The 12917-nt window shown below is 28.6% G+C and overlaps 2 protein-coding genes across 2 annotated transcripts; both read right to left on the minus strand.

Annotated features, from left to right (window-relative positions):
* Positions 1 to 1168: 1168 nt before the first annotated feature.
* Positions 1169 to 2553, minus strand: LOC130667352 (putative ankyrin repeat protein RF_0381). Its single transcript, XM_057468865.1, has 2 exons — positions 1275 to 2553; positions 1169 to 1185 (listed from the first exon to the last, which is right to left on the minus strand). The coding sequence occupies exons 1-2, from the start codon at positions 2551 to 2553 to the stop codon at positions 1169 to 1171; spliced, it is 1296 nt and encodes a 431-aa protein (XP_057324848.1).
* Positions 2554 to 7453: 4900 nt separating this feature from the next.
* LOC130667680 (odorant receptor 22c-like) lies at positions 7454 to 12894 on the minus strand. Its single transcript, XM_057469448.1, has 8 exons — positions 12250 to 12894; positions 11794 to 11990; positions 11457 to 11682; positions 11270 to 11394; positions 8725 to 8824; positions 8329 to 8439; positions 8096 to 8251; positions 7454 to 8014 (listed from the first exon to the last, which is right to left on the minus strand). The coding sequence occupies exons 1-8, from the start codon at positions 12580 to 12582 to the stop codon at positions 7964 to 7966; spliced, it is 1299 nt and encodes a 432-aa protein (XP_057325431.1). The 5' UTR covers positions 12583 to 12894; the 3' UTR covers positions 7454 to 7963.
* Positions 12895 to 12917: the final 23 nt, after the last annotated feature.

Consider the following 12917-nt stretch of genomic DNA (forward strand, 5'->3'; position numbering starts at 1 on the left):
AAATAGATTTCGACAAAAATGCGATTTTTTAAAATAAGTGAAATATTTCATAGATTTTAATATTTTTATTATTATTGAATTTTTTCCGGAAAGTGCATTTGAAAACGAAAATTTTGAAAAAAAAAACGTCTGAATTAGTCCATTTTTGAAGAAGTTATAGCTATTTGAAAAGAGTCTTATTTCGCCGAGTTCTACAAGAATTCGCGATCATTTGGTGGCGCCACGGAAACCGTAGACTTCCCGTAAAAACATCTTTTTTCAAAATGACATCTTTGAAAAATTATAATTTGTTTTTCATAAATTCTTACTTTATATAGGGTAAAGGTACCGTTTTTGCCGACTCTAGGGCCAGTTTTGGACACGAAAAATTTAAATAAAATAATTTGAGGAATACGCAATGACAACTAATTTTTTAACTGATACATATCTTGTGATACATGTTAGTGTACAGTCATGATACGAAATTAGGCTCGTTTTCTTAGAGTAAGGGTTAAAAAAGGCAACGACTATTTTTGTTTTTTTTTTCATTTTCTTGCATTGTCATCTGATTCTGAGCTATGTTCCAAATTTCAACGCTCTAGCTCATCGGGAAGTTACTTAAAAATCAATTACAAAATTCCACCCGAACAGACATACATGAAAGCGAGTTAATAAAAACGTGGCAATTATACTGAGATTTATATTATTATTATAACCAAGTATAAACAAAAAATATTACATTTCATTTTTAATCTGTTTAAGTTATTTTTAAGATGATTTTTAACCTTTAGTTATTTTTGCAGGAAAAAATATTTTTTACGATAAAAATAATGGAAATAAGTTACTGGTTTTTAGGAGTTTAATCCCCAATTAAAAGAAATGATTCAAAACGATTTGCAATGTTTAACTCCTATAAGGGCGATTCAAAAGTATTCAATGTATTGAAAATCATTAAAGAGTATTTAAATTTTTTTTTTCAAATCATTTCTTTTAATAAGAGATATCAAATATATATTATAAACTTAAGTTGTAACATTAAATCACAATTTATTTTATTTTTTTATACAGAATGAGGTTTAGTCGCACACAAATTTTGAAAAATAAAGTATTTTGTTTCATATAGTAATAATAATGATACATGTTATAAAAATAAATTCATTAAATTAATTTGATAATAAATACTGATTTCTTACAATCTAAATAATACTAAGTAAAAATATTTATATAAATATTTCATTGTAATTTTTTCAAATCTTTATTTGTTAGAAATTTAAAAATATCCCTCGTAAAAGTACTTGGGAGTTGCAGTTCTTGGAAAATATCATTAGTTGAATCAATAGCATTGAATAAGAATTTTTTTCTTCTTAATGCTTTTTTTAAGCGGTAAGTCATCATTCCAGCATATAGGGGAAAAATAGATTTAATGTCTAAATCTAAAATAGTACTATCACTAACATATTTTAAACTTAAAGCTAATTTGTGTACACATTTATTATACAATACATAATGATACGTTACATTACTTTTACCAACAAATGTTGTCTTCATTTTTTCAATTTCGCTCATGCACTGAATGCTTAATGCACCGAATTTTTCACTATTTACGACCGCTAAGTTTTCTTGATTGACATAAAAATTCGCCGCACTACATTTCGCAATATGTTCCGTAATTGCATCATTAACTTTTCCTGAATTATTTAGTCTTGAAGTAAATGCTGTTTTACCTCTAGTGTTTTTCAAATTAATATCAATACCAGCATTTAGAAGTTGCCTTATGATATTATCGTCGGTCGCATTCATAATTCCGTAATGAAGTGCTGAATCTTTACAATCTGTCACCATATTTATATCAAACATATCATGATTTAAGAAAAATTCTACTGCTTCCGAGTTTCGCATTTGGACAACAATATGCAGAAGACTTTCTCCTAAATGTTTTTTTCTGATATTAACATCTAAACCGTAGGCCAGAAGAAGTTTTATAATTGGTACATTTCCTCTAATAGCAGCAAAGATTAGTGGTGATCGATATTTATCGATATCAGCATCAGCATTCGGATTAGCATTATTTTTTAAAAGTAGCTCTACCATTTCTACATTCATTAAACTAATAGCGATATTTAATGGTACAATGGCAAAATCTAATTTATAACAATGCATTAACATACTCAGACTGTGAAGGGATGATAGTAATAACTCAGGATCAGAAGTATGATCTTCTTCATAATATTTGATAACTGCTTCCAGGAAACTTCCCGATTCAGAGATTTCAATTTGATGATTAATATTACTGATAACGTCTGCTCCATAGCTTATTAGACTTTGAATTGTTGTCAGGTTATTAGTCATAACAGCAATGTTAAAAACTTTACCCCAGCATTTACTTTTTGAATTTATATCAGCTCCTTTGCGGAGCAGATAGTTCACTAATTTTTTATCATTATTAACAGTTGCTATTTGAAGCAACGTTAAACCACTCAAGACTGGAATCACTTCGTTGATATCTTCGATCACACCTTTTTTTATCGACTTGGAAATGTACTTGTAGGTAAACTTTGAACGGCTTAATTCCATTGTAATGAATTTGATATAGTTGATAATTGTTTATTTTTAACAAATGAATATTTAAATAAACGAACTTGAGCACTTTACTGTTAGAGTTACTGTTCACTTTGTACTAATTCAACGATATATTATTGGTAAAATTTGGTTGTACTGATGTAGTCTTAAGACGAGAGTAACTGTACGACTGGCAGTCTCAAGATCAAAACTGAGTTTAAATGATGATGTCTATGGTACCCTCAACTTTAGCAAAAACGCCCCCGATAATGATTTTTCTCGCCCTACTCTTCAAAATCTATCGTCATAATTACAACAAAGACATAATTACTCAAAAGTAAACCCATATAGGACAATAATAGTTCTCAAGTTGTTCTTAAAATTAATTTCTTTCTACTAAAATTAAATTCGTCTATTCGACAATACGGGATTCTCAATAAGTCCATTATCTTAACTGTTATAGTTTTCCAGTCTTTCTCTCAATAGCTTTCTAATCTTAAAATTTAAATAAATTATGAGCTAATGACGATTGTATGTTATAGAAATATTTATACTAAAACTAACTATTCATGAGTTTTACGAAAATGCGAGTAATTAAATACTTATGTATTGTACTATTGTAATACTGTCTATGAGTGTCCCCTGATTAAAAAAAATGATTAAAAATGATTTCACACGTTAAATGTCCATAAGAGAAAGGATTAGAAATGATTTGAAGGATTAAAAAGTATTTAAAATGATTAAAAAACAAATCATTTTAAATACTTTTTAATCATTTTTTTTAATCAGGGTCATTACAATAATCCATATTTGAAGCATGAATATTTTCTGGATTTTCTGGAAATAATTAGACTGTTAAATTTTTACCTGAGTCCTAATGAGCGATTTAATTACGGTCCGGGGAAAATTTTCGTATCTGCAATAGATTTAAGTTAAATTAAAATATATTGTTGTCCGCAAAAATGAAACGTTTTTTTTTAAGAGCAACTGAAAATTTTTTCTATTTACTTGGAATATCATTGAAAAAAAAAAGATTTTGCGTATTTGAGTCCTTGAAAACAGTAGTTCTTTGAGCATCCTATTTTATCCTCTTCCCCTCTTCTATATATATATATATATATATATATATATATATATATATATATATATATATATATATATATATATATATATATATATATATTAAAAACTAGCTGTCCCCCACCCGCTTCGAGGGGCTGAGATTAAAATTTATATTTATTTATTAACAAACTATTCTTGAAAAAATTTGATATTTGTTATTGATTATTTTTTTCAAATATACTTTTTTTTTTAATATACACCTACTTATAAAATTTAATTACAATTTTAAAGTCCAACCAAGTTATAATTAATTTACATAATTACATAACTAAATTAAAAAGTTATGACAATGCTTCTTTGTACACTAACTTGTCATACCATCTTCTGGTGCATAAATAAATAAGCTGGAAGACTCATAATCTTTAAAAATGATTAAAAATCATTATTAGAATATATTTACGAATATGTCTATGTGGGATTTAGGAAATTAAATAATATTAGTTACGTGACTATCGTGAAATTTTAATGAATGTATCTGACTACCAAGGAATCATAAAAGTTGAACTCCTAACATCTCCTTCAGAAAGCGTAAATACAAAATACTCAACGCCATTATTAAATTGAAACCCATACGTCTTCACTCTGAATCCTTGGAAACTGTTCAGAATAATAATTTTTTTAACTTTTATTGTACCATAAATCTTTAAAATCAACAAAAATTACATACTCATATAATTAATTAGCCCTCATGTACCGATGACGAATAGTACACTGTTAAAAAAATTGTTTGAATTTTCAAAACATTGTATATAACGCAATAAACACATACATTTGTGCTTGAAATTTCATCACTAATTTCGTATAGAAATCTTAATCAAAATGAATTCGATGTTAAGAAAATCAATCGTGAAGATGATAAAGAAGAAAAATATCGAAAAAAAAAAAAATTTTTTTTAATCAATTTTCTTGAAAAGAAAAAAAAATTAAAAAAAAAAATTTTTTTTTTCGATTTTTTTCAAGAATTACTGTTTTTAATTGAAGAACTGAAGCTTGTCGTTAAAAAAAACTTTTTGACATTGAAGAAATGATTAAAAACCAAAGAATCGCTAATTATGCGATTTTTGGCTAAATTAATAAATTTAAAGCTTCGGGACACTAAGAAAGAAAAATCGCAGCGCTTTGAAATTTTCAGGGTTTTTTCAGAACACTTCGAGGTCGAAAAAAAAGCGAGGTTATCTTTTGTTCATCCGTTAATTTCGAATTTTCTTTCTATTCCTTAATTTTTGTGACCAGTGTATTTTAACTCGTACGCGATGAAATTAAATAAAACTTTCTTTATTTAAAACCTTAATCTTTTAGTTACAAAATAGAATACAAAATAGATTTTAGAATATATTCGAAATATGAAAATAATGAAATTCCCAATGTCCTTCCGATATTTGCTATTGAATTATTTATTTTTTTATTTTCGTAATAACAAAATTCATTATCATTCTAGTTTACTACATGAAAAGAATTTATGCGTTAAAATTACCGTGACAATCGTGATAATCGCTCGCTCAGAAATCATGAAATTATTAAAGAATAAAATATTTTATTGATCATTTTCTATCTTGATAAATTTGCATACTAAAAAAATAAGGAGATGCATATTTAATTCTTTCCGTATACAGTTAATTAAATAATGTTATTTTTGAAAAAAACTTACTTTATCTAAAGAAAGAATACATATACTAAGATCCAATCCGTTCAATACCATTGTAAAAAATGCAATCAGACTGTGTGAAGATTCAATTTTTTCACATATTCTATTCGAACATTGAAAATAATTCAAATATCATTGAATGAAAATAAGTTTCGTTTCATTACACAATTAACTATAGCTATTATATCTACACGGAAAATAAATTACTCTTTTGTGAAATATATAAGGTGTCATAGTGATATTAATTAGACTATCCCGAGTCTAAATTTTCAACTTACATTTAACTAATAGAACTTACATATAAGTAAATCTAATTACTTCTTTTTTTTACTAGTATTCAGTTGTCTGTAAAAAATGTTAATTATAGTGGGATTCACACATACACACACATACACGACAGAATTATTAGTAGGGGAGGAGGGGGCAAAGTGGGCCCCTTAAAATTTTCTTTACGCCAATAAATTCGGACGGATAATAAGCTTATCGAATTTTCTTATATAATGAGGGCTAATCTAAACCACCAAAATTATTCATAAAATATAATTTATTAAGAAAGCAGACTATTATCGCAGCAGGCTATTAAAATGACTTTTGTCATATACACTCATGCCATAAATTAAAGGAACAGAAAAATTTTGGAAGCCTATGCATTGGTTTAGCTAAAGAAATTTATTCGCAGCCTAATGCCTAATGTTTGGCTTGAAATGTTTTAAAATTCGTTGAGAAATTTCTTTTGTTGAATAATAAATAATACAATCAGTTATTTCTGATCAGAGCCTCAAGAGCAGCGATTCTTACGTCAATAAATTGTCCATAAGATGCGTAAGTTTTAAATAAAAGTGGATTACTCGGTAAGTGTCCATATTTTTGTAAAATTCTTATAACTTTGAGACACGCAACAGTAACGGTATATTTATAACACGGTAATAATTTGGACATCTTAAAAATGAGAGTGAAAATAGAAAATTATTTAAATAAATTCAAAAATCATTATTCAACAGAAGAAATTTCTCAACGAATTTTAAAACATTTCAAATGAATTCAGGGAAACATTAATGTCATAGTGTAATACACCATACCCCTGTATTACTATCAAAAAAGAGTTAGTGCCACTCTGCTAATGTATAGCGGGAATATAATAACTCTGAAATAAGTTTCTTACCAGGGACACTACAAGCTGTGGGCGCGATCTAGTGGCGAGCACCGAACTACTCTCGCTGCTGCTGCCTACCACCATAACTTCCTCTCCACCATATTTATCTCTTCTCCCAGAAAATTTTTCTCTCAGTTTATGTCTTGATGTAAGCCAACAGCAGCGGGAGTAGTAATCATATAATGCCTAACAAGGATATGAAATCAGTAATAGCTTAAAATTAAAAAAAAAATTATTTAACATACATTATTTAAATTTTAAATTTTTTTGTTACTTCAAAAATTAATAACTAATGAAATAAAAATATTTTATAAACTTTCATCACGTCATCTTATTGGGTATGTTTATAAAAAGGGCTCCAAGAAACAAAAAATTTATAGATTAATTATTTAAACTTTTATACCGCCTTTTATGACAACACATACCCGTAAAAAAAAAGTTAATTAAAAATTGAGTAACTTTTTGAAAAATGGTAATACAACTTTTCGTACCGCGGAATCATATTCTCTGAAGTGTCTAGATGACACCAGAATTTTAAAAAATTTTTTAATTAACATTTAATTGCATAAAAAAATTATTTAACAACTACGCTCACTAGAGCGGCGGCGCGCGCATGCCGAAACTGCCGCCCAAAAGCCGATTTTCAACGTTAAATAAAAATTATAAATATTGGAGCTACAATTCGGGGAATCCAGAACTTTTTTACTGAAATTTTCTGCTCTTTCTGAAATTTTTTTAATATTCAAGCTATCACTTATATTTTTTGAGATTTTGCCAAAAAGCTGGACGGCTAATTTTTTTAGCGATTTTTAGTTAATAACAATTGTAATTTTCTTTTCCAAAAAAAAAATCCAAAAAACGCTTTTTTCTAAACACCATTCCGGATCGTTTAAGCAATCAACCATATTTTTAGGAGACCTGTAACTATTTTTCGCAGGTTTTCATCTTTTCGACTAGACTATATAGATTTCAAACTAGAAAATAATTTTTTTTTTTTTTTCGGTACGATTATTTTTCACGAAGTTACAGCCTTGCAAAAATCACTAAAAAATGTCTAAAATTTTTCTGTTCTTTTAATTTATGGCATGAGTGTATTATTGAAATACAATTGTTTCATAGTTATTCGAAAATATCACACGTGTAAAAAATAAAAAATATCAAATCCAAAACTTTTTGGAGGGCTTATTTTGCCCTTAATTTTCGATTTTTCCATTTGAACGGGCGCAGCATAATGAAGTGAAAATATGTATCAAGAGTCTAAAAAGAAGTAAACGCGTAAAAAAAATTAATGATAATATAATTATTTTTCTTAAGGGGCCCATTCTGCCCCCCTCTTCCCTATAATATATAATAATCTATGAAATATATTGCATATTTATTTCACCGACTACATATCTTATCACAACAATAATTAATTTTTCATCTGGCGTAATCTATGCAAACTTTTTGCTAGTTACAGAATAAACCTTCAGGTTTAAAGATTCCGGAATTAAGTTGTACACAAATTATGTAAAACTTCTTAAAAGTGTAAAGTAACTCATCGTAGTTTGGAAAATCTAAAGATAATATGAAAATAAATAAAAAACCCGATTGTTTTAGAAAAATCTCTTATTTAGTGTTAATAAATAATCGCATACCTTCGTCAATTGTTCACGATCAAGTGTTATAATACCGTATGCTGAAAATGTATATTTTTTACTAGTATATGTCATCATTAGCATTAACATTTTTTTAAATTTACTATTACAACTCGTCCACTCCAATTCATAAATTGACTGTTGAATACGCGCTGTCTTAAATAAATAAATAAATTATATTATAAATAAATATTAATTGAGTTATTATATGATATATTTAATATTATTGATACCATTTCTGTAGCCGTATTTGCAAAATTGCAGTAAAGTATTATTTGGACACAAACTCCAGTTGCGTGAACTAAATTTTTTGCTAACAATTCCCAAAGTCTTTCCGATATTTGCTATTGAATTTTTTATTGATTTATTTTCGTAATAACAAAATTCATTATCATTCTATTTTACTACATGGAAAGAATTTATGCGTTAAAAAATTACTGTGATAATTGTGGTAATCGCCCGCTCAAAACTCATGAAATTATTAAAGCATATAATATTTTATTGATCATAAAAGAATGAAAATATAATTTTTATCTTAATAAATTTCCATTATAAAAAAATAATTAGATGCATTTTTAATTCTTTCCGTGTACAGTTAATTAAATAATATAATTGTAGAAAAAACTTACTTTATCTAAAGAAAGAATACATAGACAAATATCCAATCCATTCAATACCATTGTAAAAAAAACAACAAGATTGTATGAAGATACAATTTTTTGACATATTCTATTTGAACATTGAAAATAATTCAAGTACAAATGGGTTTTACTTAAATGTCACTTTATTAAAAAATTAAATATAATTCGTACACCGATAAGTTATTTTTGTTTGAAATGGTTAGGTGTCATACACTGCAAAAAATGTTGAGTCCGTGGCGTGGTGTGAATGAATTGGTGTTAAAATTTTCAACACTGCCGGTGTAAAAATTAGTGGAGAGTGGGGTCAATTGAACCAAAAATACTTTAACATTTTTAACTTCCCGCTAAGAAAATTGAAGATTTTCAAAAATTTCGGGAAGTTATTGTTTTCACCCCGATTTGCGAAAACCGAAATTTCATCAGATGTCGACGTTTGGAGGTCCTAGGAAGCTATTCTGACTCGAAACGGCTGATCCGATCGATTTCAAATTTTAATCAGCTCTAGAATTTATGAAAACGCGCCGATTGCTACCTCAAACGTTAAAATCAGTTAATTAGTTTAGAAGATATCGGCACTGAAAAGTTAAAAAATTAACATAAAATGTAATTTTTTTCGGATACATCAAAATATAATGTACTAAAATGTGTCTGAAATCATACAAATTCTTCCTCTGTATAGTCTTTCGATTATCATATAATGTCATATAACTTGTTCTTTAGTTTAAAACATATTACCAATAAAAAATTGAAAAAACACAGTTTCTAATATTTTTCTCGTATATTTCATATATTATTGCTGTGATCTAAGTCAAAACTCACTCAAATCTTGATTTTGATCACTGACATTGATTTCTGCCTCAATACATTTATTTCATAGTACATAATCGGGAATAACAATTCAAAAACCGCTTCTTCATTAATGATTTTCGATTCTTAACTTTTCAAACTTTAACATAATACGTAACTTGTTAGAACTTGAAAAGCTTATAAAAAAATAATTTCATGTAAAAGCATTTTTGAGCTCGAAGATCAGACATAAATAGGCATGAGTATTCAGGCCTGATTAGACATGGAAAATAAGCATGCCTGACCAGGGATGTTCAGGTCTGATCAGGTATGTTTATGTCTGTTCATGCCCATCCGGGTAAAAAAATTATAGATAAAAAATGGCCCTATATAATTATATATAATTATGTACAATTATATACAATTATATATAATTATTTCAATAAAAATAAAAATAAAAAATCTGGGCGTGTGCAGGATTTGAATCGTGCACCTCGTGCTGGAAAGTTTTTCCCGCTACCCGTTGACCTAAGAGATTGACTTGAAAAGTAAGTTTCTTATGAATTTGAAGTAATAAAAATTTTATACGTGATGGATTCTTGGTCAACAAAATTTTATATCTAATTTATTAATTATTGATTTATAGTTATATATAGATTATAGTTATAGCGCGCTGATGATCGAGACCTGTTGCTTGCTCAGGATGCTGTACACTTGATCCTTGATTATTGTTGGTGTAGACTGCCAGTATGCTGAAAAAAAAGGTTCGAAAACTAGTTTCGAAATTTCTCGATTTTCCATTTTCCTGTGAGCGTGAGAAAGTCCTGTAAACTTATTTATAATAAAAAATGATATGTATAAAAAAAGAAATGAAATTTGGCGACCGAATGTTCTGGCGACTGAACATATATAATCATATATGATAAGACAAAATCTTTTTTCATCGGGTGATTAGAAATAAAATAATTACTTGTGATTAATTGGTATGTTAAAGTTTTCGCTGTCAGAATCATCATTACCCAAATATATTTTTCAAAACTTTAATTCTTATTAAACAACCAAGAAATACCGTCAGAATTTGCTTTTGATTTTGTATTATCATTCCTGCATAACATGCGCCCGGCAAACTTCACAAAATTACAGCTGACAACAGAGCTACTTGACTGCATGAAGATCAGTCTATGCATGCGCAACTTCCTCCTCGACTGTATAGAGCTCATTACAGCCCACTTGACACTAGCGCGTAAGCGCATCATTTACCGATTGAGTTTCGTCTGCACGTAAAAATCCGCATACGTCCGCCGGGCATGAAATAGTATATTGTGTCACAAGGGATGAAACAAGACGATTTCAGACTAGGGTGACGTTGGCTGCCCGAGCCGCAGGCGAATCTCTGTTTTATGGTAAAAGAAAAGTTTTGACCAAATTTCGTCCAAATTGAAAGGGGTGGATTCCAACTACTGGTCAATTCGACATGGAATGACCCAGTATCATTAACATCTCTCCGTGTATCATCGCATATTTTACAAATTCTATTATTTAAATTTTTAAAGTGTCCAATAGTGGCGCTATAGTGGTCAAAAACAGTACCTCTACCCTCCATACATGTTTCAAAAAATCACTTTAACCGTAGTACTTTTCTAGACATAGCTATTTTAATTTGCGTTATATGTGGCTAGTAGATTACAGTTTAGCAATGCTACGACACCTTAACATTTCAAATAAGAATGATTTCGTGCATACTTACGATAACATGGAACGATGTTTATTAACTAATTCTATCATATGTTGAACACCATCATTATCGTTATCGCTATCCTTATTGTTAATATCAATATGTTGATTCATATTTCTAAAATCATCAGCTAATACCTATGAATCGAATCAATCGATTATTAGTTAATTGGCAATCGTTATCACTATAATTTATATACCAAAAAGTTAATTGAAGTGTGAGTCATAAGGTGAATGAAAAAAGTATCACATATTGTTATGCAACAAATACCAAAGTAATTAAGACATTGCTCATACAGTAACACTAAAAGGTATCGATTCATCGTCTGATACGTAAATGGGTATGTAAGTGGCCACATAACTGAAAAATCCATTGTACTATTTGATTGAAGGACTAATGTTTTCAAATAGTGAGTAAATAGTAACCTGTAAAAAAAAATTTAATAGTTTATTATGCACTGAGACAGTAAAGTCGGATCTTGCGACCCTGCAATATTATCACCCGATTCGAAAGTTAAAAACGCTCAATAGACTTACAAATATGGACGTAGAGCATAAGATAAACCGATACCTATCATAGAAGTCATATAACAATACCGTACTTTTTTCGAAGTATTAATGAGCATATGAATTTCATTTTGTAAATGGACTTTTGTCCTGACATAAATCCATCGAGTATGAAATTCTTTTAAAATTTCAAATAACTCACGTCGATGAAACCATAATGTTGAACCCTTTAAATTGAAGATTAAAATTAATTTAAATTTAAATAAAATTTTTTATGCACATCTCAATAAATAATTAAAATAAAAGAAAAAGTATGAACATCATTGTTTATCAATTTATCATTAATTAATATTCCGTAGTATCTTTTAAAAAATTCGGAACGATCGTCGTAGCCCATTATCCAAAAAAAGCCCGCTGTCACTAATCAGCATTCGGAAACGGACTTAAACGGAAGTTGTAAATATTATAATAAATGTTTTTACATACCTTTAGGATACTCATCCCAACACCAAATGCCAGCGGGGTAAAACTAGTAATAAAATCTAAATCAATATTTTCAACAATATACAATGTGTATACAGCGAAACATATGAATAAACTCTGTGAAATGACCCCAACAATATATAATGTAGTTTGCAATAAATTTGATTTACGATATTCACCACCAAATGCATCACGAAGTGATACACCTACTGTATTTAAAATTGTTATATCTATATTCCATAGTTCTTCACATGATGTTGTAGTGAGGTTATCACGTTTTTTATCTCTGTTAAACATTTCTTCAAAATGTGAGTCTTCGCTTAAACACTTTAACATTTGTCATTCGATAACAATAGATATGGGGGAATGGACGGATAATATTAGCAAAGTTTGTAGTTTGGTTCCCTTGGAAACTAATTTCCGAAAATTCAATTTAATTATAAAATTGTCATATAAAATTTCAAATACATAAGAAAATGACATCTTCTAAGGGGTGCAACAATGAAAAGCTATTTTCTGTTGATAATGACGTATTAATTTTTCATAAATGTTGTCGTCACAATGTCTAGGGCTTACGGCTGCGCGGGTCCGAGTAGGTGGTAAACAGGAGTACGAAGTCAACTACCGAAGAATAAACTTCACTAGTTGCAACATATGAGGGATTCGGATAG

Source organism: Microplitis mediator, chromosome 5 (assembly GCF_029852145.1).
Source record: "Microplitis mediator isolate UGA2020A chromosome 5, iyMicMedi2.1, whole genome shotgun sequence".
In the NCBI taxonomy this organism is placed as follows: domain Eukaryota; kingdom Metazoa; phylum Arthropoda; class Insecta; order Hymenoptera; family Braconidae; genus Microplitis; species Microplitis mediator.

What these genes read in the sequence shown, in the direction of transcription:
- LOC130667352 (XM_057468865.1), bottom strand. Translation starts at nt 2,553, where the DNA reads ATGGAATTAAGCCGTTCAAAGTTTACCTACAAGTACATTTCCAAGTCG.
- LOC130667680 (XM_057469448.1), bottom strand. Translation starts at nt 12,582, where the DNA reads ATGTTAAAGTGTTTAAGCGAAGACTCACATTTTGAAGAAATGTTTAAC. An exon ending in TATGCTCTACGTCCATATTT is followed by an intron (nt 11,683 to 11,793) that starts GTAAGTCTATTG and finishes TTTTTTTTACAG; the next exon opens with GTTACTATTTACTCACTATT. An exon ending in ATCGTGAACAATTGACGAAG is followed by an intron (nt 8,015 to 8,095) that starts GTATGCGATTAT and finishes TATTATCTTTAG; the next exon opens with ATTTTCCAAACTACGATGAG.